This window comes from Heloderma suspectum, chromosome 5, assembly GCF_057233095.1.
Source record: "Heloderma suspectum isolate Gila_16-S chromosome 5, 16-S_ref, whole genome shotgun sequence".
Classification (NCBI taxonomy): domain Eukaryota; kingdom Metazoa; phylum Chordata; class Lepidosauria; order Squamata; family Helodermatidae; genus Heloderma; species Heloderma suspectum.
Window position 1 is genome coordinate 232,484,106 of NC_139462.1, and position 24,769 is coordinate 232,508,874.

Sequence of the window (24,769 nt, forward strand, 5' to 3'; positions counted from 1 at the left end):
GCCGTGCTGGAACTGACCAAAGTCCTGTTTAGTCCAGCATTCTGTTCCCACAGTAGTCAACCAGATGCTCCAATGGGAAGCCCGTAAACAGGACATGAGTGCAGCAGCACCCTTGTGCCCATGTTCCCCAGCAACTGGTGTTACATAGGCATCCTGCCTCTGATACTGGAGATATCCTATAGTCATCAGGACTAGTAGCCATTGTCAGGCTTCTCCTCCATGAATTTGTCCAATCCCCTTTTAAAACCATCCAAAGTGGTGGCCATCACGACATCTTGTGGAAGTGAATTCTGCACTTCAGCTCTGTGCTGTGTGAAGACGTCCTTCCTCTGATCTGTCCTGAATCTCCCACCAAGCAGCTTCATGGGATGATCCCACTGGGTTCTAGTATTATGAGAGAGGAAGAAAAACATCTCTGTATCCACTTTCTCAACCGTGAATAATTTTAGAAACCTTATGTCCCCCCGCTGTACTCACCCTTTTTTCTAAGCTAGAAAGCCCCAAATGCTGTCACCTTGCCTTGCAAGAGGAATTGCTCCAGCCCTCTGATTGTTCTGGCTGTCCTTTTCTCCACCTTTTCCAGCTCTACAATATCCTTGCGGTGATCGGGGTGGCAGACTGTGCTTTTTATGGTTCAGACAGTGGAGCGGGCTAGTTTAAAAGGCAGACAAATTGCGGGGAACACAGTTCATCAAATCATGCGTAGGTGGAGAGAGTGGGATAAACTGTTTCCCTTTGTCTCCAGGTGACCCTCCAATAAAACAGTGACCAGAAGGTTTGGGACAGACAAAAAGAAAGCCTCCCAGCACTATAGGGTTATGGAATTTGTTGCCACACGATATCACAAGTATTAATGGCTTAGGAAAGAGCAAATAAAAGTGCAATGGATCAGTGCATCGGTGGCTACTGGTTGCGCTGGCACCAAAATTGTGGAACGCCCTTTCCCAGGAGGTCCAGTTGCCTGCCTGCCTTTTACCCTTTTTGTCAGCCTCCCCCAAGTCGGCACCCTCCAGATGGGATGGACTGCAACTCCCATGGCCCTCCAGCTAGCTCTCTGGAGGGTGACGGGTTTGGGAAGGCAGCCTCAGGCAAAGACACTCTTCTTTGGCCAGGTGCTCAGGTTGTTCTAGCTTTCTCCTCACTGCTGTGGATAGTTTTGGTGTGGCTCCGCTGTTCTGTGTTTTTAACGCTTGATTTTATTGTGCCTATATGTGTTACTTGTGTTGTGAGCCGCCGTGGGGGCTCTTTGTTGGCAAAGGGCGGGATATAATGAAAATTAAAATGCGGGCAGGGCTGGCCCAAGACATTCCCCCCCACACACACCCCAGCTTCACCGCTTGCTCAGCTTGCCGTGGGAGTGGGCTGAGCCATGTAGTCGCTGCCAGCCACCCCTGGCTGCTAGAAATCCTCCTCTGGAGACCAGGCGGCGCCCTTGTCTTCAGGTCTGTTTTCACAACCAAAGGAGCTAGATACTTGCTTAGTGGAGCAGTCATGTAAACAGGACGTTCCTGGGGTACTGCCCCATAGCTTCACTGGAAAAGCACCGTTTTGAGCTGTCCCGACAATGCTTCCAGTGTGATTTTACAAAAAGTGATGCCTGTTGTGCTTGCAGTTCACAGCTGGCTGGCGAACCCAAAGGCGAGAAGCTCTGGGGAGCTGGAGCCCCACTGGACCTTGGCGGAGAGGTCCGAAGAGAACTTTTACTTGGAGGCGAGTGGCTGCAGCAGTCTGGGCCCAGCGCAGCCTTCGGGGTTCCCTGAGCCATTCGGCCCCGCGATGCAGGAGAGAGGCAGCAAAGCGGTCGCCCGTCCTCCCCGGCGGGTTTCACTGGAGCAGCCGTACCTCTGCCCCGACTGCGGCCGCCGCTTTGGCCGGAAGGAGCATTTTGCCCAGCACAGGCGCTCCCACACGGGCGAGCGGCCCTACGCTTGCCAGGAGTGTGGCAAGGCCTTTGTGCACCAGTCGACGCTGACCACGCACTACCGCACGCACACGGGCGAGAAGCCCTACGCCTGCGCCACGTGCCTCAAGCGCTTCACCCGGCTCTCCACTCTGCTGGAGCACCAGCGGACCCACACAGGGGAGAAGCCCTACGCCTGCGCCGAGTGTGAGAAGCGCTTCAGCCGGCTCTCCACCCTAGTGGAGCACCGGCGGACCCACACCGGTGAGAAGCCCTACCAGTGCGCCCAGTGCCGCAAGAGCTTCACCCGCCTGGCCAACCTGACGGCGCACCAGAACACGCATGCTGGCGAGCGCGCCTACTCCTGCGCCCGCTGCGGCGAGAGCTTCCCGCAGAAGGCCGGCTTCCTGGAGCACCTGCGCAGCCACGCGCGCGAGCGGCTGCACCAGTGCCAGGACTGCCCCAAGCGCTTCGTCTGCCGCTCCTGGCTGCTCCGGCACCAGCTGGTCCACTCGGGCGAGCGCCCCCGGAGCTTCGCCCCGAGGGAGCCCCTGCCCGAGCACCAGCAGAGCCCCGACGGGGAGCGGCCCTTCCTGTGCCCGGCCTGTGGCAAGCGCTTCCGCTGCCAGCAGAGCCTTGCGCTGCACCAGAGGACCCACGCCACTGGCGCTGCTGCGGATCCGCAGGGGCCCCGCACCGACAGCCAGCTCCCGTGGGTGAAAATAGAGAACGTGGGGTGATGGGGGGACCCCCGGCGCCCGTGAGCAGGCCCGGTTCTTGAGCCCAGGAAACGTTGCTGCGGGACGCCCAGTGAATGTGGACAGCCCGCCCGTTGCCCCAGCGGGGATGACAGGTCCGGGCTACGGCTGACTTCTGTTGCAAATAAACCTGATGGTGCGCAGGCAGACCTTGAGCAAGGCACCTCTTTGGAGCCGGCAGGGTGGGGGGGTGATGGGACGCTGCCCTGGAATGGATCACATCCATGCTCCCTCTGTTGCCTACTCCAGCCTTCTCCAAGCGGGTGCCCCATGTGGGGGGCACCCGGCTTCCTATGTCTTAGGCAGAAGGAGGCCTTTCCAGCTCCTCCCAACCAGGACTCTTCTAAGAACAGCAGAGGGCCAGGATTGAACCTGGGACCTTTGACATGCTGAACCCCTGGCCCTTCCCATTCGTGGCGGTCCCCATGCCACACCTCTGAGTGGTCCTGTTCCAGTCACCGTATTCCTGTGTGGGTGTAGGCCCAGCTGCCTCCGGGCCTTGGGTTCGAGCCATAACCTACCTTCTGCGGATGTGGGAACTCCTCCAGTCTGCAGGAAGCGCTGCTCACAGGCGTCGCCGTCACCTGAGTTTCAGGGATTCACCACAGCCAGCCCCATTCAGCAGGGCCCCCAAACCCTCTGTGTAGTGTTTTGGGAGAGCTGCGGGGGCTGCTTTGGGGCGGGGGAAGAGACAGGGGCAGGGAAGTTTGCTTTTGCCAGCCCAGTTGCACGTGCCTAAATCTGGTGGGATGACCCAGTGTGGGCCGGGCCTGCCCCTTGGACCCCTCGCAGAGCCAGACAGCATGCTGGGCCTCACTCCTGGATTGCGTGCATTTGGCAGTTCTGACCCAACATCTGTGCCATTGCCAGGGAGTTTAGCGTGATCCCTTCCGGCTCATCTGCTTAGGTAGCAGTTGGGAGGCAAGCTACAACTGTGGAGGGCCAACGGCAGCTGGATGGCTGTGAGCTGAGCCATCCGAGGCTCTTTACAGGGCTTCCGGTAGCCAAGGGGGTTGTGGACATCTCCTAGAGGCAGCTATGCAACACCCCTGACCTTTGCCAATAGATTTCTGTGGCCATTTGGGAGGAAATTTCTTCTCTGGTGGTCCATTTGGGGACAGTCCCTAAAAGCTTCTTTGCTTTGAGTAAAAACTAGAGCTGTGTGTAGATGGCCTCTCAAAATTCTCCACCTTATTTGTGGGCAGAGAAATTTGGGAGGTAACTTCACCGAATTTCTCCAGGGGAAGGAGAAATTCTCAGCATTTTCCCACAGGTTCGGCTCCCCATTGGCAGAGCTTGTAGCACAGCTTCTTTTGTTTTTGGTAAGGGTTTTATGGTTTTTCATGCTGCAACAGCATCAACTGCATTGGCAGACTGGCCCCCATTTCACATCCACCATGGTGCAGAAAGCGGGGGGTGGGGGCAGCACTGTGTCAAGCTCCAGGGATGAGGTGGAGTTAGTGCTTTGCCAAATCTGTCCTCCAATTTCCAGAAAGTTTTCTTCCCCCATAAAAAGACCTTCCATTGTTCTGCCTCATTCTCAGGACAGCCTATAATGCATGTTGAATTTCCTTTGGTAGTGTTTTTGAGCTGACCTAATCACAGCTGCCTCCCAGGCTGCCTGCGCTTCCTGATCTGAAAAAGCCCTGTGAGAGGAATTGGCTCATGACACTTTCCACTTGGCTTCGACTGAAGTGCATGGAGCCGAGGAGGCTACAGGCTGCCAGAGAGATGATTGTGCAGTGAAAGACAGGCCGCTTGTGCTCACTCCTCGGCCGCCTCCCAAGTAAGGTAAGCCCAAGAAACCCAAACCCAGCACTTGAGACTTTCTCCGAAATTTCTTCAGTATTGAATTTCTTTTCGGAAGCAATTTCTCATCCATCAAATTGAATGAGAACGGTCGAAAAAATGCGGGAGACATTTTTGGCACAGCACTAGCAACCACCTCTGTAACTGACTGCTCAGCCTTTGTTTAATGCAGCTATGACGTGTCGTCGTTCAGTGTATGCCCGGCCCGGAGGCAGCATGCTCCTGGGGGCTGTCAGCTAGCACAGCTCCTGCACGGCAGGCAGGGGAGATCAGCGGGGGAACTTTTCCCAAGCCCAAAGACGACGATGGCAAAAGACAGTTTAAAACGCTGGGAAACAGCTTCTTCTGCAGTGCTGTCCACCGACGTGATGCGTGTGTGCAAAAAAGCAGCCGCAGAATCTAGTTCTTTTAACAGGAGATGGCAGGGCTGACCTCACGACCTTCTGCATGCACCTTCTGCCTTTGGAGGTGCCCGTTGTTTCTGCTGCCTGCTATGCCCAAATCCTGGATTTCTGCACTATTTTCTATGGGGCTGCAGGGGGGAAGGGATCTAAGACAATCATAGAATCATATAGAATCATAAGAGCAGTAGGGTTGGAAGGGGCCTGTAAGACCCTCGAGTCCAGCCCCCTGCTCAATGCAGGAATCCAAGTCAGAGCATCCCTGGCAGATGGCTGTCCAGCCTCGTCTTGAATACCTCCAGTGTGGGGGAGCCCAGCACCACCCTAGGGGACTGGTTCCATTGTCGTATTGCTCTCACAGTCAGGAAGTTTTTCCTGATGTTCAGCCAGAATCTGGCTTCCTGGAACTTGAGCCCATTATTCTGTGCCCTGCACTTTGGGATGATCGAGGAGAGATCCTGGCCTTCCTCTCTGTGACCACCTTTCAAGGACTTGAAGAGCTCTATCCTGTCTCCCCTCAGTCTTCTCAAGGTTAAACATGCCCAGTTCTTTCAGTCTCGCCTCGTGGGGCTTTGTTTCCAGTCCCCTGATCATCTTTGTTGCCCTCCTCTGAACCCTCTCCAGCTTGTCTGCATCCAGCTAGACACAGTACTCCAGTTGAGGCCTAACCAGTGCTGGGTAGAGGGGACTAGGACTTCCCGGGATTTGGAAGTGATGCTTCTATGAATGCAGCCCAAAAGAGCATTTGCCTTTTTTGCAGCCACATCACATTGTAGCCTCATATTCAGCTTGTGATCTGCAATTGGGGAACCCAGAGGTTGGGCCGCCTGTGTCAGTCTGGTTCTAGAAGTCTGTGCCAAGGCTGGGGCTTTCTGGAAGGTCAGGGTGGGTGTGCCGCTGGAGCCTTTCCCCTCTTCCCCAGCCCAGCCTGGGATCAGAGGCACATGCGCCCCCTGCTGGCCTTTGAACAGATCTGCAGAGACCATCTCTGGCTGCTGACAATCCAGTCTTTCCATAGGAGGGAGCTTAAAGGACAAGAACTCTGAGGCAGCAATCTAACATGCTTAGGGAAATTGGCAGTCAATAGTAGGTTCCCCTGTGTGGGCTTGGTAGGACTCCTCTGCCTTGTGTAACAGGCAGGAACTCAGGGAGTGCCGTCTGATCCATCCAAAAGCTAAAAGAGCAAACTTTCTCCATTGCAAAGAGAGGTGGGTGGGTTTGCAGGCACTATACAAAGATTTCCCTGTTCCAGCAGGATATTTCTGGAAGATCTGAGATTCCAGCTCATGTTGCTTTAAATCAAACACCACCGTATTGTGATTAGTTTCTAAAGAGGTGCTGGGGTTCAAACCCACATATACACCTTTGATAGCCCTTTCTCAACCCCCCCAGGGGAACGTTGTGTTTGCACCACAGTGTGTGAAAAGCACTCTGCACATGCTCAGGCAAGGCATTCCCCATAGCAATTCCAGGCATCAGGTCAGATACTGAAGGGGGTTTCCGGAGCTAAGACCTGTGGCTGTGACCTAGATTAAGCTTTTGAGAGGAAGAGGTGCACTGATTCTTAGCCAAGGACTCTGTATTGTTACTGCTTTCAATTTGCAGTGTAGAGTCCCAGAAACCAAACTGTGGCATTTGAATGTGAAGTTTGACACCAGAATTGTAGAATTCATGACATTTGCCAAGCCTTCCTTACAAGGTACTTCTGACCTTCGAGTTGTGGAATTTTTGCAGTCATCGAAAATCCTGGTTTCCCATTGTGTGCATTTTCTGTGAGGGACATACCATCAGATGCATTAATTTTACAAATACAAGCATCTGCTTTGTGCAAGATGGGCAAATGATGCCCTAGATTTGCATTTTCCTTCCATGTTATGGGAACTGGGTAGGTGCAGAATAGCTGGCTGGGCATAATGGGAGCTGCAGGCCAACACATCTGGAGGACCCAAGGTTAGGGAAAGCTGCCTGGGTGTGGGGGGGGGGTGATGGCGAGGAAAGCAGGACCGTGTGAAATGGGCGGGCAACTTGTGGCCCTCCAGATGCTTTGGCCTACAGCTCCCATCAACCCTGGCCAGCATAGCCAGTGATGAGGAATGCTGGGAGTTGTAGGCCGAAACATCTGGAGGGCCACAAGTCGCCTGCCCCTGGCTTTAAACCGACACGTCTGTGGCATCTTCTATACGCAACGTTGTTTGGGAAGTGCTGGACTACCAGGGCCCTCAAAATAACTCATCTAGCCTTCCTCTTCACAGTCCTGTGAACCATTTCCTCACGTAACCATATTACCGACCCTCCCTGTTGCTATCCTTCACATCCTAAAAAGGATGGTATGTATAGGACAGCCTTCCCCAGCCTTGGTGATGTGTTGGACTATAGCTCCCATAATCCCCAGCCAGCATGGTCCTTCCCCTCCCCTCCCTATTAAAAAGGGCAGTGGATCCCCCCGTTTTCAAACATCATGTTTAAAGGTGGGATCCCATGGCCTTTCACCTTGAAATGCACACACAAGCTATAGATGAATGATCCAAAGGAAGGATACAAAATCTTTAATGCCCCCCATTGTTTTGGGTTTTTTTAAAAGCTAAAAGGTGTGGCTGCAATTTCTGCAGCTCACGCTGCTGAAGGAAAGTCCTAGGTCAGCCTCCGGGACGCTGTGTGCTGCTTCTGATGCAGTGCAGTCTGTGCTGAGGACTGAGAGCCCAATCGCCTGCCAGGGCATTTGGGTCCCTGGAAAAACCTCAGCCAGAACCTTCTTATCTACGATGGTAGCTTCATTCTATCTTTGGTTTCTTCTTTGGCCTTCTGCAAATCTCCCAAGGAATCCTCTTCCTTTCGTTTTGCTAGGACTGCGCCGGGGCTGGGAAGAACTGGGCAACAGCCTCCTCGTTGTGAACTGGGCATGGCAAAAGGCAGGCTCTTGCTGATGGGTGAGCAGACAGACTAGAGGGAAATCTCAAAACCCAAAGAGGCGATTTCATAGAACCAGCTAATAGGCAGAGGTCAAAGTAGACAAACGCTGGCTGTGCCATTGTCTCGTATATAAGGGTACAAATCAAGGGTAAAAAGCTTGACCTATCAGAAATTGTGCAAAAGCCCATATTAAACAAGAGGGAAACACACCCAAATCCTGGGGGAAAGGCCAGTTGGATTGTAGCTTTTTGGCACAGCACAACCCAGGCAGGATGGGATCCTGGGGCAATCTCACCAAGATCCAGGAAGAACGAAGGTGAAAGGCAGTTCCCGTGTGCTGACTGCCGAACAGAGGTCCCAGGTGCTGACCTCCCTCTGAAACGGCCCCCTGCCTCTCGGTGGAAAAGTGAAAAGTGTTTGTGGTAAAACAACTGCATGGAGTCGGCCCCTTCTTTGGAACAGCCGCAGTGCAGCCATAGGAAGCTGCCTCGTGCCGAGTCAGACCCTGGCTCCGTCTAGCCCAATATTATTGACACTGGCTGGCAGCAAGGCTCTCCAGCTTTGAGGCAGGAGCCTTTTCAACTCTCTCTGGAGATGTCTGGATTGAGCCTGGGGCCTCCTGCGGGCAAAGCGGGGGCTCTTATCGCTGAGCTACAGCCCTCCCCCGCTGGTTTCCCAGTGCGAATCCAAGCCCAGTAAGGAAAAGCTGCATATGCCTGCTGTTAATGTCATGCTGGATGTTGCCGGAGGCCGGTCAGAAGGCTCCCCTCTAACCCGATCTCTTATTGGGTTCGGGCTCTCATGTGCATCCTCTCCTGTGTGGACGTAGACTGCCCCTGTTGCGTTCCCTTTAAAAGTTTGTTTTAAAAATAATTTCCACAGCGCTTCCCATATACAAAGTGCTTTACGATGCTCTCATGTCATCCTCATAACAAACTTGTATGGCAGGTTAGACTGAGAGCGCGCGACCTCTCCAAGGGGACGGGGCAGGCATCCTCGCTGACGGACAGGCAGGGGGAAGGAGACGGACCCTCCTGCGGCCACGCAACTGCCTGGCTAAGGCAGAGAAAGCTGTGAGGCCTTCGAGCGTGGCCTGCCATCATTCCCCCCAACCCAAACGTTCCTTCATTCAATGCCGCCCACCCCACAGTTCAGACACTATGAGGTGGCCCACAGGGTCGGCCCACCCAAACGCTGCTTAGGCTTTTTTCCCGTCTGCTGCGGACTCGTGTTCTGGCACCTGAGACTGAACGTTGAGACAGCTCAACAGTTGTTTGCGCACGCCACTGGCGGCCGAAGTTCTGGATGCTGATGGCTAATGAAATACTAAAAAAAGATGGATTGCAGATCCAGAGCACTCAGGACTCTGACCCACCTAAACATTCAGTCTTGGTTGGCAAAAATACACCCCCCCCCCGCAAAAAATGGAGAACGCCGCCAGACAAGCCAGCCCTGCTGCCCCCCATGGAAGCCTGGCCACAAGTCCGGAAGCGCTCGCACCAAGGTCTTAAAAGGGATTCGTCGCTGAGGAGCGCTGCATGCTTGCGGCCCATCTTCAGGTCCCGTTGGGAGGGCTGGCCTGGAAGAGCGGCGGCTTCTCCGATGTGCTGCTGAGCTCGAGGGCCTGCTCCGCGCTGGGCGCCGGCTGCAGGTCTCCGTGCATGCGCAGGTGCTGCTTGAGCGACTGCTTGTAGCGGAAGCGCTTGCCGCAGTGCAGGCATGAGTAGGGGTTCTCCCCTGTGTGCATCCGCTGGTGCTCCAGCAAGTACTTCCTGCGGGCAAAGGTCTTGAGGCACTCGGTGCAGCGGTGGCGCCGCTCGCCGTTGGCATGGCTGGCCTGGTGGCTGACGAAGGCCTGGGCGTGGCTGAAGCTCTGCCCGCACTCCCGGCAGGTGTAGAGCTTGGCCCCGGCCTGGTGGACGCTGCTCTGGTGCTTGACGAGGTGGTGCGCCCGAACGAAGCGCTTGTCGCACTGCCCGCAGCGGTACGGCCGCTCGCCGGTGTGGATGCGGTAGTGGTTGGTCAGCTTGGACTTCTCGGCAAAGCGCTTCTCGCACTCGGGGCACTGGTAGGGCTTCTCGCCGGTGTGGGTCCGGGTGTGGTCGTCCAGGTGCTGCTTGCGGATGAAGGTCTTGCCGCACTGTGGGCACCGGAAGGGCCGGGGCCGCTCCCGGTGGGTCTTCTGGTGGACCACCAGGCTGGACTTGCGGTTGAAGGCCTTGCGGCACTCAGGGCACTGGTGGGGCCGGTCGGCATGGGTGGCCTGGTGCCGGGTTAGCTGCCCCTGGTGGCTGAAGCCGCAGCCGCACTCCGGGCACACGAAGGCGCTCTCGCCCTTCCCGACCGCGTGGGTCTTCTGGTGGATCAGCAGGCTGGTCTTGAGCCGGAAACGCTTGGGGCAGAGGGAGCAGGCGTGGGGCCTCCCCGCCGCCTGAGCAGACGCCGGGTCGCCAAAGCTGCCCTTGTAGTCGGCGCACAGCTGGGGATCCGAGGCCTGCTGGCCGCTGGGCTCAGCTGCGGGCCCGACGACCGCCCCATACGCCTCCTCCGCCACGTGCATGCTCTGATGCAGGGCAAGCTGCTGCTCACACGCAAAGCCCTCCCGGCACTTCGGGCACCGGAAGGGCTCCCCTCGGAGGCAGGCCTCCGGCTGGCTGGCCTCCAGTTCCCGGCAGCCTCTCTCACTCAGGGTAGCCTCCGCCGGCCTCTGGGCATGATTGGGGGCTGGCTGTCCCTGGGGATCCGGCTTTGGTACGTGGAAGACATCCTCGCTGGGGATGCCAGGCAAGGCGGGGTGGGGGGCTCCCCGGAGGCTCTGCTCCTCGCTCTTGATCATCGCGCCATCATCTGGTAGAAAGGGAACCAACAACCATTAGCGCCATCTGCTGGAAGGGACCCAGGAGGTGGAAGTCCAACCTCCCAGCAACCCCCTGAGTCCTACTTGCAGGCGCTGGACAGAAGAGCCCTTTTGTAACAGAAATATCATGGGTATTCTGGAGAGAGGCCAAAAAGTTCCAGCCAATGGCTGGTTAGGGGTGACAGGAGCTGTAGGACTGTTTTCCGTCTAAACAGGCATAGGATTGCGCCTTCAGGCACAGTCAAAGAGAAGTGTCCCTGAGAGATCGGTCAACAAAGTTTTAAATTGTTTTAAGAAGCACTTTTTTTGTGATTTTTAAAAATGTGAGTACTTCTGAACTCATGGGAGGCATGCTGGAGACAGAATCCCATGAGGCATGGAGGAATTCAGGTGAAAATGTGTTCCCTCCCTCTCAAAATACAATCTCCCCTGCCTCCAGCATATTGGTAAAAAAAAAACCACCCAAGAGGAAATAGATCTTCACGCAACACACAGTTCATGGCAGGGCCGTGTCAAGGGTAGGCCTGGTCAGGTACATAGCAGGGGGCCTCTGACAACACCCACTCAGACTTGTGTCCCCCCCGCATGACACTCTGCTTGTTCCCCTGCCTCTCGCTCTGGCCCAGCCAACGGAGCAGGAGATGCTTCGGCCTGCTTGCTCACTGGCTCCCTGCCTGCCAAGCAAGGGAGGAGGAGGGGGGTGGAATAAAAGTAGTTGGCAGCAACGAGAATGGCAGTCAGAAGGTAAGACGTGCTGGGGGGGGGCTGGGGAGTGTCTTGCCCCAGGGCCCCCCAAAGCCTGGAGCCAGCACTGGTCTCTCGCCTGGGGATATCTGCCTCAGGGCTTTACGGGAGGTCACAGAAGGAGATGGAAGGTGGTCCATGACTGGCCTTGGCAGCCAGTGCTGGGAATCTCCCAGCACCGCTTCACAAGTGTTGGGCATTAGCTACTTGGGACTGCGATTGTGATCCTGGCGCCCTGCGTGGGAACCATTTCAGTGCACCAGGCTGGCCACAACCTGTCTTAGGGCTGCCATGCTGAAGAAGACCGCGTTCATAGACTCATAGAATAGCACGGTTGGAAGGGGCCTATAAGACCATCGAGTTCAACCCCATCAAGTTCCCTGACTGCATGAGTTTTAACCAATCAAACATGAGGCTAAAACTAGGCACACCACCAGGCTTCCCCAACCTGGTGCCTGTGGCCATGCTGGCTGGGGACGATGGTGGTTGTAGTCCAACACATGGGGAGGGCCCCAGGTTGGGGGAGGCTGGTCTAAGCCAACATGGCCGTTCCTCTGATTATAAAAGCGACGATGATTAAATGACCATGGAAAGAGTTTTTTCAAAACCTGTCCTGTGTCTGTGTTTGTCAACCCAGAGAGGAAAAATGGTAAGAGGCCAATCTGGAAAGCAGCACACTCACCATAGCCAAGAACTGGGGGAATCTCTCTCTCTAGGTCCCACTTCCCTTTGCCGGGAGGCTCTTCTTGCTTAATCCAGGATAAGAGGTCCTCTTTGGTAGTCAAGGGCTCTGCTTCTGGGAAAGAGAATCACAGGGGTGTGTCCAATGGATGCTGAACGCTTCCACGATTCAGAGGCAAGCAGCAATGCATGTGAAAACTGGAAGCTGGGGGGGGGGGGGGCAGGATAAATGAAACACATGGTTTCATTTGAAAGCCCAGGCCTGGCTTCAGAGCCAGTAGGCTCTGCCATGGAATACGTGAGGCAGTAGGAAAGGAGAGTGCCTTCTTTCATCACCACTGAATATACCACCAGCCATCTCACAGCTGGGATTAGGCCCTCGGGATTTAATGTTCAAGGATGTGGCTTCTGGGCAAGTGGGAACCTCAGCACAGTGCAGCACAGCAACACTTACCAGCCTCTTAGGTGATTCAGCTGCTGAGACATAGCTATATAACATCTAGGGTGCGGGTGTGGTGTCAGTAGTGGGATTGCAATCCATGCCTCTGGATGCAGTACAGCAGAAAATCCCCCCTGCCCAACCTCCTGACACAGGTCTCTCTTTGCCAACTAACTTCAAGCACACTCAGCTTGGTGTGATGTATGCGTCCTCTCTTGAAGGATCGGACCTGGCTGTGGTCTGATGTTTCAGATTGATTACTACTGCAATGCGCTGCAGGTGTGGCTGCCAGTATATTTGTATATTTTCACTACATTCTTGTTATAAATAGAAGCTTCACGCACTTCACTTCATTGCTCAGGTTTCAGATTCCATTCACCTGTTCTGGGCTCTGCGGGGAACCCCTTGTCCCCCACGAACTCCTGATCCACAACACGGGGAGGTTCTGCTTGCTCCATCTGGGGGAGGGAGCCTTTCGAAATGGCAGCATCTGTGTGAACAGATCAGAAAGTGGGATGTTTAATATTAACAGTTGCTCAGTGTAGGTCAGCCTGGGAGTTGCAGTCCAACCCATATGGAGAGCACCAGGCTCAGGAAGGCTGTGTTAAACTGCTGAAACTGTGAGACACCTTGGGGGCCCTTTCTGGGCCAAAAGGTGACTCAGAAATAATTTTCTGAATAAAAATAAAGCATATAAAACAGAAGCAGGGGAGCTGGGGGGAGCTGAGGGAAATGAGTGCCGGCCAAATGCTAGGCAAAACAAAAACGTTTTAATGGTGCATTAAGAAAAAAAAAGAGGAATAAGAGCAAACAAGTAAAGGGAGGGAGGGAGGGAGGAAGGGAGGGAAGGTGGCTAGGTGAGCAGACAAGAGAGAACCTGGCCTCTACGTCAACCCCCGTTTGTAGTGTTGTCCACACCGGTTCCTTTTTGTTCTCTGACACAAACACATGGGGCATGCCCACTCAGTCAGAGCCTGGAGCTGCTTCTTTCCCTGCCTGTGTGGACAAGAAATTGCACGGCGATTAGGCCAAGCTGCCCCGGGCTGCCTGGCTGCCTGTGTTTCTCTAGGGAACTGGGAAGTCTGCCCATCTAAGGAAACAGCCTCGTGACTCGTGGCATGCCCCCAACCCAGAGGGCAGGCAGCCAGGCAGCCAGGGGTCCCTCGTCTTGCTGCGGGTGCTGAGTCTCAATCCCTCCTCACCCTTGATTCAAGACAAGCAAGAGGCGAAGAGGCAGTCGAGGCTGTCATCCAGTGACAATCGTCCTGCATCTCCTGCTGGCCTGGGATTCCCCCTTCGCATTAAAACTTCCCAAGGATCCCAGCTGTGTGACAGCTCTTTGTTAAGGGAAAGGTGCTCTGCACGTGCGACACCCTCTTTATGACCACTTAATGAGATCAAGGACTGGGTGGGCGCTCAAAACAGATTCCTAGGCCAGGCTCAAATTAGGACTGGTCGCTATCCTTGGTTAACTGATGGCGTAACGAAGCACATGGAACTACATCCTCCATCTCTGAGTGTACATTCTGCCATTATTACAGCCTTTCCATTTTCTGAAACCTCCTGTGTGTTTATATCAGGGGTGCACAACCTTTGTGAGCCCGGGGGGGGGGGGGAGTGCATGCACACAGACAGGCTTGGGGGTTCCCTTGCTAGCACTAGGAAGGGTAGCCCCAGGCAGTGCCGCTGTGGTGGAAGATACAAGTGGGGGTTCCCCACGACTACTGCTATATGGACACATGTGGGAGAAAAACCTGGCATACAACAGACCCCCACAGCTCCACGTCAGTAAGGAAATGCCTGCCTCTCACCCAGCGAGACCAACGGTTCGTAGCTCCCCTTGGTGATGTTCTTGTAAAGTTCCTTCTGCCACTCCTCCAGACTGGCCCACTCTTGGTTGGAGAAGTTCACTGCATCCTCGTTAAAAGTCACTGGGACCTAAAATCAGAGGCATGTCACAGAAACCTCGACCCAGCCCTCTGTTGCTGCCGCCGCCGCCACAAGTCCATTTGCTCGCAGACTGAAGCGGCACAACCAGTGATCCATTTTTTCCCATCAGATTCTTGGAACTGTTAACGTTCGTTATGCTCACTGGGCGTGGGCTGTGTGCCATCGCTTTGCACAATTTGAATGATGTTAGGCATCGCCTCGGGCCTGCCGATGGAAACGTGAGATCTGAAGCATACGAATACAAATTCTCATCGGCACTTCCATCAATAACAGCTTTCATTTCATTTGTGATTCTACTGATTAAAGCTGGTAGCTCTAAAGATTATCGTTGATATTAGCAATGCCTAACTTGGCACCCTCCAGCTGCGATGGACTACAACTCCCAGCATCCCCAGCCAGCATGCTGGGTGGGGATGCTGGGAGTTGTAGACCTCCATAGCTGGAGGGTGCCAGATTAGGGAAGGCTGGTTTATATAACACAGGGGTGGGCAGAAGGTAGTTCTCCCGAGGTTTTCCAGCTCCCAGAAGCCCCTTCCAGCATGAACGATGGTCAAGAATGCTGGGAGCTGAAGTCCAAAACATCTGGAGATCTCCTTTCTGCCCACCCGTGATAGGATGCACAGTTAATGAGCCTGCGGGACAGCTGCATGCACTGGCACATGCAAGGGTTGATCCTGCATGTTGTTGGAAAATGCTTGAGGCTGGTCATGGTTATGGCCATTTTGCCAATGGGCAGCAAGACCACACCCAGGAAATCCCCCACGTAACAGCAGTGCTGGCTAGAACCAAGGAGCCACCTTGTTCAACATCTCATTTTCCACAGTCTCTTTCCCGCACCCTCACTTCTATTCAGAGGTATTCCATCTCTGAACTGGAGGTTCCTTTTCTCTCAAACTACACAGGAAACTGCCTTATACCAGCTTAGATGGTTTGCGCATCTGACCCTACTCCGACTGGCAGTGGTGCTCTGGGGTTTCGGAGCAGGGTTTTCCCCACCCCACTCAGGGATGCTGAGGATTAAACCTGGACCTTCTCTATGCAAAGCAGGTGCTACACCAGCCTTCTCCCCCATGTGGTGCCCTCCAGATGTGTTGGACTGCAGCTCCCATCATTCCCAGCCAGCATGCGGAGGGCAATGGGAGCTGTAGTCCAATACATCTGGGGGGCAACAGAATATGGAAGGCTACTCTACACCATGGGTGGAGAGCCAGTGTGGTGTACGGCACAATGTCAGACTTTAAGCCAGGAGACCCGAGTTCAATTCCTCATTCAGCTGGGTAGGTCGCCAGATGATCTTGCACCTCTGTTCTTCCTTTTACCTTTGGGATTTCTCCCTTTGGGCCCAGGGGCAGCCTCAGGATCCAGAAGTTCCGGTTCTTCAGCAGATTCTCCATGTTCTCCAACCTTCTCTGGAGCACCCCGTACTCGTGGATCAGGGTCCCCAAGGCCGCCAGGTGGTTGCTGAACTCCAACTCTGTTTTCTCACACTCAAAGATCTTCTTCTCAGCCGTCGCCGTCCTGCCTTCCAGGTTCAGCAGCCGTGCAGCATAGGAATCGACCTTCCTCTCCACTGCTTGGATGGCGGCCACCACCGTCCACAGGGAGATTTCGGCAGTTGGGTAGATCTCTCTTTCAGCACTTTGGTCAAAGAGGGCAGGGGGCTGAAAGGACGTCAGGTGCTGGGGCTCCACATCCCATTCCCAGGCCTGTGGGCAAGAAGGGATTCATTCAGAACAGAGGCAGGCAATGGTGCTTGGTAAAGAGAGGAAGGATTGGTTGGGGACAGCTGGAGAAAGAGGAGCTGAAGAGAGACCAGAGGAGAAAGGAAGGAGAGAAGGAAGGAACGAGACAGGAGCTTGGAAAGACGAGAAAGAAAGAGACTGGACACAGAGCAACAGCAGTAGCTGGATCAACCTTCCCCAACCTGGTGCCCTCCAGATGTGTTGGGCTGCAGCTCCCAGCATTCCCAGCCAGAATGGCCAGGAGGGTGCTGGATTAGGGAAGGCTGTGTGAGGCTGAAAGAGCCTGCTGTCCAGTTTGGGATGGATAACTGACAGCAGCATCACAGAACCCTCAGGAGTTTGGTGTTGGTTTGTCCATTATGGTTAATTAATTAGAAATTCACTTATTTATTTGCATTACAAAGTACAAAACAATACATTATAAGATAATAATTAAATACCGTGTATTATTACTGTATCCCAAAAGACAAGATTATCTTCATAATGCTCGTTGAGAAAAGTCTGTTTTCAGTAGGTGCCAAAAATCCAGAAGCGTTGGTGCCTGTCTAATTTGTAGCAGGTAGACTGTTCAAGAGAGCGGGCATGGCGATACTAAACTTCCTATTCCAAACCATGATGGCTCAGACCTCCAAAATCTTGGGCACCAGCAGGAGGGTATCTGCCGGTGAGTGCAGCAACCAAGCACGCTATCAGGGGATCTCTTATCCTGGTCCTGAGTTGTTTAGGGCCTTGTAAACAAGTACCAACACCTTCAACCTGGCCCAGTAGCATACAGGCAGCCAGTGCAGTTCCATCAGCAGAGACGTAATAGATGTGATGAGCATTTTAATCCACAGTATATATAAAAATAGTGCTCAGTCAGTCCCCATTAGAGGGAATGCTCATTTGTCATGGGTATGACATTACAGCTGCGCCTTCTGCACCAGGGAAATGGACTGTACGGAGATGTTACCTCTGTCTGGATCTTGAGAAATGCTAATTGTTGGATTGTTTCCACTGTGACTGCAGCAGTAACTAGTCTGTCGTTAGACTAAGCATTCTGTATCTAGCTTGGCTTGCTTGGTTGAATCAGCGAGAGTGATTTGCTCTCAATACGGTACAATTGCTTGGTCCCCTCCTCTATGCTATGACCACACTACGATCTGGACTATAGGGTTAGACAGACAGGAAGGGTGGCGGGAGGTTGACCTTCATGGTCTTCTGACTCTCTCTAGTCCTAGGAGTCTCTAAATGAAACTGGTTTGCATGAGGTATAGTTTGCAAGGCATATTAAGCAGACTGTCTGGTACTTCCTGACTGTGGATTGCAGGGTGTTCACAGTGAATAAAGTAGGCATAAAATTGTAAGAAAGGTATTATGGAACAGATCCCTGATGAAACCCACCAGAGCCCAAATCATACTGATGCTCAGTAGGACGTGCAAGAATTTCCTGTGTGGTCAGATTATCTGGGATGTGCTCTTGCAATTTTGTTGCTCTGTTTCTATGGGTTTGGGCTGTGCATGTGTTGTACTCATGTATCTTTTCTTTTACAGTTTGATCATATATGAATGTTATGGTGTTTTATTAATTGAGGGAACACATTTCTTAAATGAACAAATATGGTAGAACCAGGCTGCGTATTCTCTGGGCATCAAATAAAACAAACACATAGAAATGTTATGTCATGTAAACCAAATTCTGCATCAAGAAACAGCCTAGTGCACAAGGGGAAAAGAGTAACTAAGGATGCAATCCTATACATGTTCAGACAGAAAAAAGTCCTACAATTCCCAGCATGCCCCAGCCAGCCCTGCTGGCTGGCAGATGCTAGGAGTTGTAGGACTTCTTCTGTCTGAACATGGAAAGGATTGCATGCTAAGCAGGGTACCAAATCCCCATTCCACAACCAGCGGGAAATGAACGTAGTCCTTCTCTACCCTACTAAGTATTGTTCACATATAAACTCATCTTGAAGGGTAGAAACTTGATTTTTTTTTAAAAAATTAAAACTGGAATTCTCTGAATGTTTAATACTATGCCCAACAGAAAATTTCACTCATGTGTGTTAAATTACAGAATTGCCCAGTGCACACAGGCATGGGTAGAATGAAGAACATCTTCGATTCCCTCTGTGTAATGGGTCCATGCAGTACAAACACCCTGATAGGCATTCTTGACAACTGCCCTACACAACCGTGAAACCCTCTTCCTTGTGGAGAGGGACCAGAGCCTGATCCTCTTCTGGATGCACTGCAAGGCTTTTTGGGGCACCTGGGAAATCCTACCACCATCCCATTTTTATCCACCCTGCAACAGCCAAAAAGCAGGAGGCAACCCTCTCCTTCTGCCCTTCGTTTCCAGTAAGAGGAGCGCCTGGACGGGCACCTTGTATGGAGGGGGCTGGGCGTGACTTCGGAACAGAGGACACCGCTTTATACCAGGTGAGGTCTAGCTCAGCCTTGCCTACTCTGACTTGCCTACTCTTGCATGTCTCGCGGAGACACTCTTTTCCCGTTGCTCCTTTTAACTAGAGATGCTGAGGGAAGGCCATAGGACACAAAATGCAGGGCTTTAGGTACAGGAAGGCAGATTGCAGTGGAACATCAGGAAAAACTTCCCAGCGGGTCCCAGCAGTCCAACAGTGGAGCCAACCGCCTGGGGGGGGGGGGGCTCTCCTTCCCTGGAGCGCTTCAAGCAGAGACCGGAGCCCGCTGTCACGGGCGCTTTCAGCCGGATTCCTGCACTGAGGAGGGGGTTGGACTCGACGGCCTAAGAGGCCCTTCCAGCTCTAGGATTCCGTGGCTGAACCCGGGACCTTCGGCGCGCAGAGCATGTCTGCTTGCACTCTGCACATGCTCAGTGGCTTCCTCTCCTGCACGCCTCTGTGCTTCGCAGAGCCGAGCTGTGGCGGCTGCGAAACGAAGCCCCCCTCCCGCCATTCGCGAGTCTCCCCCACACCCACAAAGCAGCAGCCGAGGGGGCCCTTGCCCCTCTGTCCCCCGAATAGCAGGCCGGAGCCCAGCCCCGCGCGGGGCTGCAGCCAAGAGGCCAGGCCAGGCCAGGCCCCGCGCCCGCAGCGGCGCCCGCAGCGCTTCCACCCGCGCACAGCCAGCCCCGCCCCCGAGCGGCGCGAGGGGGCTCTGCAGCGGCCCCTCCCGGCCTTCCGCCCAGCCCAGGCAGGGCAGGGTTAACCCCTCACCTGGGCAGGAGTCCACTCAGCCATGGCCGGCGCCCGCTAGGTGAAGCCACCGCGCATGCGCCCTGGGAACCGGTCCAGCGCAGGCAGCGCAAGAAAACCCTCTCGGATGCCTCCCGCGGCCGCCCGGCCCGGCCCGGCCCGCCCGGCCTCGCCTCGCTCGCGGAGACCGCGCGTGCGCACGGCCGGGGCGAGCAGCGCCGCCTGTAGGCGGGAGGAGCGCCTGGCCGCGGCGCCGACGCAAAAGCGATACAGCCCCCCGTGGCCGCGGGAGAAGCGCGCAGCGCCCCTGCTGGCCGCGGACGCGCTTCCCGCGCGCGCGCCGCCGCCCCGCCCCCGTCTTGGGAGCGCTTTGACTCCGGCAACGCCTCGCGCGCGGCGCCCAGCGGGCGCAGAGGTGAGGCGGCGGCGGGGGGCTCCGCCCCGTTTCGGCTGCGTAGGCGCAAGTCCCGGGGAGAGCCCTGCCTCGGCCCTCGCAGGGCGGACTGCAGCGCCCGTCGTCCTCTGGGGACGACGGGGCTTGTAGTCCGGCCCATCTGGAGGGCGCAGACTGGGGAAGGCTGGGCTATATAGCTGTTGAGAATCACTCTGCACATGTTGAGTTGAGGGGTAGTGCAGAAACGCTTTTTAAAATACGTATTTTATTTAAAGTATTTCCCCCCACTCCTCAGCCAGTGGTGAGGATGGTTCATCCATCCTCACCACTAGCAACTAGCCCAGCAAATGGCCCGGACAGCCCAGCCCTCGGGTTGATGCCCCGTCCCCCTCTTCCCTTCCACTCTGGAAGCTGCCTTGTCCAGAGTCAGGCCGTTGGTCCATCTGGATAAGAAAGTAAGGAGAGCCCTGATGCTGAAAACTTGGTTGTTCAGGCAGGCATCTGGGCTGGAGAAGACTCCTGCGAGTCCCCTGGACTGCAAGGAGGTCAAATCAGTCCATCCTGAAGGAGATCAACCCTGAGTGCTCATGGAAGAACAGATGCTGAAGCTGGAGCTCAAACATTTTGGCCACCAAATGCGAAGAGAAAACTCCCTGGAAAAGACCCTGATGCTGGGAAGGACTGAAGGCAAAAGGAGAAGGGGACGGCAGAGGATGAGATGGCTAGATAGCATCACGGATGCAATGAATATGAACTTGAGCACGCTCCGGGAGAGAGCGCAGGACAGGAAGGCCTGGCGTGCTGTGGTCCATGGGGTCACGAAGAGTCGGGCACGACTGAACGACTGAACAACAACAAGGGGAATTTTAGAAAATGATGTTTTAATGTGTAATTTTATTGTTTTTAAACTGTTTGTATTATTGTACGTCGCCCAGAGTGGCCGGGTGACCAGCCAGATGGGCGATTAAGAAGCTAAATAAATAAATAAATATCAGGCCAAGGGCCCATCTAGTACTGCATTCTGTTCTCACAGTGGGCAACCAGCTTCCCACAGGAATCCCACAAGGAGGACATGAGTGCAAAAGCACCCTCCCACCCATGTTCCGCAGCAGCGGGTGTACATAGGATCAAACTGGCCACTGTGGGAATAGAACGCTGGACTAGATAAGGCTTTAGTCTGATCCAGCACGGGTCTTCTTATGTTCTTCTGCTAACTGCTAGGAGCCGTAAGGTGTGCTCCTCAAACCTCTCTTGGGACTGATGCAGGACGTAGTGGGGAAGGCACAATCAGGGGTCGGAAAGGGCTGGCTCAGGTCCCAACACATGCCAGTCCCCCGACCCACTTGCTGCTACCACCACCCTCTGCTTCTTCATGATCATCCATTATTAGGGATTGAGGGCCACCTTCCAGAAGCCCTTGGCATTTGCATCACTCACCTTTAGGCTCACAGGTCTAAAGGAGGGAGGGCATTTCCCCAACAGGACAAAGGTGACAGAGCAGCTTGCACATCCTTTCTAGGAACCATTCTGAGGAGGAGGCTTCAAGACTGTGTTCAGGACAGGCTACCTCTATCACAGAGTGCAGGCCGGGCCTTCACCCTTACCCCCACCCTCGTACCTTGCGTTCACAGCGAGCTGACAAGCTCACCCTCCTCTGTGAAAGCAATTGCATGGATTCTTTTCTTATACAGTGCCATCAGTGCTCGTGACATGTCAGAGCATATACACATGAAAACACAACATTAAACATGAAAGGACCCTGCCCCAAGGAGCATACAGTCTATGTTTGGTAGTGGGGAGAGAACAGAGGAATGGGATAGGCCAGGGTAACAGCAAGTGAATGTGAGCAAATGCAGTTACGTATACCTAGTTTCCAGGGGGGAGGGGGAGTTAAGGAAGAGCCTTGTTTCAGTGACCATTAACAGAAGCAAAGAAATAGTCACTTTTAGGGTGCATGTTTAGACAGAAAAAAGTCCTACAGCTCCCAGCATGTCTGGCTGGGGAATGCTGGGAGTTGTAGGACTTTTTTTTTCAGTCCGAACATGTATAGGATTGCGCCTTTAATGTATTATTTGGCCAAACAGCCACCTGGAATGCACTTGACTTTTTCTGAAATCAGACAGCAGGGTCTGCAGGTTTGATCCTGCAAGAAAAGCAAGGAGCCTGGAATGTGGCTGTGTGGGATGCTGAAAAGAGACGCAGGCCAAAGTACTCTGAGCTTGCTGGACCCGGGGGCCTGCACTGATTCTGCCCTGGGACTACCATTGCCTGGGTTAGCTGCTGTGTCTCTCCCATCCCTGTGTAATCTGTGCAGTGCATCAAAGAGGGTTAACCGGTTGCACTGAAATATAGTTTGATATGACCAGCACCTCAGTAGGCAGAGGGGGGCCCTTCCTAGCATTACCAACCTATTACCAAAGCTATTCTGTCTTTTCCTCCTTAATGGACGTTTTCTATTTCAGAAAAAGAGACAGAACTGGTGGGAAAACACTGGAAGGTTACAAACTGAAGACAATGTCATCTGCATGTCAAAGATTTTAAGAGAACGGCTTTATTGGAATTGCTACAAAGGTGACCCACCACTCTCCAAACAATATAAGATGTCTTGATGTAACATGCCAAGTGAAATCATTGACCATTCTCTCTAGGAACACTGTGTACAGTACTGGTCACTGCAACTCGGAAAGGTTATTGTAGAGCTGAAAAGGTGAAGAAAAGGGCAGCCAAAATCATCAAAGGGCTGGAGCAACTCCGGGATGAGGAAAGGAGACAGTATAAGGCAAGTGAGGGGAACCGTGATAGAGGTGTATAAAATTATGTGTGGCAAGGAGAAAGTGGATAGGGAGACATTTTCCCCTCTCATGATATAGAACCCCAGTAAGGTCCTCCCATGAAGCAGCTTGGTGGGAGATTCAGGGCAGATAAAAGGAAGGACCTCCAGACAGCACAAAGTTCAACTAGGGAATTCAATACCACAGGCTGTAGTGGCGGCCACTGTATTGCGTTTGAAATGGTGAGGAGTCAATATTGCCAGCAATTTGGATGGCTTTAAAAGGGGAGTGGACAAATTCATGGAACAGAAGGCTATCACAGTCCTGATGGCTGTAGGCTGCCTCCAGGGTCAGAGGCAATATGCCTATGTTGGCCAGTTGCTGGGCAACCCCCTGGGGGCTGCATCCCTGCCATGTGTTGCTGAATTCCAACAGCAGCAGAAATATTGGCAGCAATTTTTTGGTTGCCAAGGAAGGCCAAACATAGCTTGGAAATTAGGCTTTGAAGCTAAACTTGGTCTTTTTAGGCCACAATTGCAGAGCAAATTCAGCGGCGAGGGTTGGCGGGGGCACGCCGCTCATGGGCAGTGTGTTGCCCCCAGGACTGGTGGCAGACTTCTGGGCACCCTCGGGCATGGTGCTGCTGCAGGCCGCCCCCACTCCCCCATCGCTTTGATGGCCACTGCCCATCCCCACTGCATAATCCCTGGCTCTGAGGGAGCCCTTCCTCCAAGCCAGGCATTGTGGAGACTGGAGAGGCGTCCCAGGAGATTGCCTGTGCCGTGGGCAATCTCCTGGGAAAACGTTCCCCAAGCATCTGCCCACCCTGTTAGCGCTGGGTAAAGAGATGACAGGAGAAGTGTCCCACAGCAGAGGTGATCTCCTGGGACACCTCTCCCGTCTCCGCAATGCCTGGCTCGGAGGAAGGGCCCCAGAGCCAGACATTTGAGTCTGGCTGGCTTTCTGAAAAACCACGCTGGCCACTTTGTCCTGCCAACGCAGCTCTCCAGGGGACAGATGGCAGCAGTGGAGGTGAGTGGAGGATTTCAGGGGCCAGCAGGAGCAGGCCCTTCTGAGCCCATGGGCCCTCGACAGCTGCCCAGCCTTAACGACCCCTGATGCCAGGCCTGGTTGCCCACCTGTGGTCTAGACACTCACCAGGCCTATGTACCTCTCAGAGCTGAACAGGGAATATTCAAAGCTGATAGAAAATACTTAGATGAAAGCTCTCCCGGAAGTCTTTGATAACAAGAATGTATAGGAAATACTATTTCCTGTTAAACTCTTAAGATTTTTTAAATCTTTAGCAATAATGTCATAGATCTGCCACAAAAGGTTGGTGGCACAGTTCTCCATGTGCGCAAAATGATTACCGAAGAAAGTGATGATCCCCCCCACCCCAACACACACACACACAAAAGCAAATGCTGTCTTGTCTTGGACCTACTGGCCCCAGGCAATTAAGCATGTTGCTTAGAAGGTAATTAGGAATCCAGAGAATTAAATAAATAAGAAACTAACTGGTACCAGTAGGGAGGATACGAAGTGAGCTCACAATAAACTTTAGGTAATTGTTTTCAAAATGTACCTGGCAAAGCAGTTTAGATAATATCCAAGGAGAGAATGCTGAATTATAACCAGCGGTGTAGTGGTGGCAGGTCACGCCAGGGCTTCGCTCCTGCACTTTTACTGAAGCTGGGTCCCAGCCGGGTCGCAGTCTGCTAGGGGAGGAGGAGGGAGCAAAGGAAGGTCATGTAGGCGGCTGGCGGCTGCCTCTCTTTTACCATGCAGAGCCAGCCAGACAAAGGGGGTGAGAGAGGGAGCCTGAGGGAGCTCTGCAGCCTCCTCTTGGCACCCCCCTTCTCCTCCTCAGCTCTCGGCTTCTCCGCCGTCCCCGCTCTGTGCCTGGCGCTGTCATCCTGCAGCACTGGCCACCTGTTCAGGGCTGCTGCTGCTGCTGGCCATGGCAGCAGCAGGAGTGTGGGGAGGGCGCTGCCACCATTGTTTTCTTGCGGAGCAGGGCAGGTGCCTGGAAGAGCCCTAGAGCAGTTGCCGCTGCTGCTATTGCTTGCTACTGTCCCCAAAGCGCCAGGCGTGGGACAGGAAGAGCGGCCAGTTTCCCCTTCTCCCCTCTGGAGAGCAGCCTTCCCTGGCAAAGGGTGAATTTACCCTCTCTTGCAGCCAAGGGAGAGAGGGAGGACCTGCCTGCTGTGCCTGAGACTGCGCCATTGCCATCCGGTTTCGGGGAAGGGCGG

At 54.0% G+C, this 24,769-nt stretch overlaps 2 protein-coding genes across 4 annotated transcripts in view; one reads left to right on the top strand and one right to left on the bottom strand.

The window, feature by feature from the left end:
- The window catches only part of LOC146345318 (zinc finger protein 783-like), an 18,837-nt gene extending 14,891 nt beyond the window's left edge, over positions 1–3,946 (top strand). For 2 of the 3 annotated variants that reach the window (XM_084860060.1, XM_084860061.1), the window contains exon 6: positions 1,613–2,939. In XM_084860060.1, the coding sequence (XP_084716186.1) occupies positions 1,613–2,640 (1,028 nt within the window). In that variant the 3' untranslated portion in view covers positions 2,641–2,939. Of the gene's footprint in view, positions 1–1,612 lie in introns of all 3 variants that reach the window. The other variant, XM_084860059.1, reaches the window with a different exon arrangement.
- LOC146345319 (zinc finger protein 212-like) lies at positions 3,817–19,564 on the bottom strand. The gene is made up of 6 exons (XM_084860057.1): positions 19,371–19,564; positions 15,769–16,155; positions 14,311–14,437; positions 12,879–12,989; positions 12,062–12,175; positions 3,817–10,625 (listed from the first exon to the last, which is right to left on the bottom strand). The coding sequence occupies exons 1-6, from the start codon at positions 19,392–19,394 to the stop codon at positions 9,334–9,336; spliced, it is 2,055 nt and encodes a 684-aa protein (XP_084716183.1). The 5' UTR covers positions 19,395–19,564; the 3' UTR covers positions 3,817–9,333.
- Positions 19,565–24,769: the final 5,205 nt, after the last annotated feature.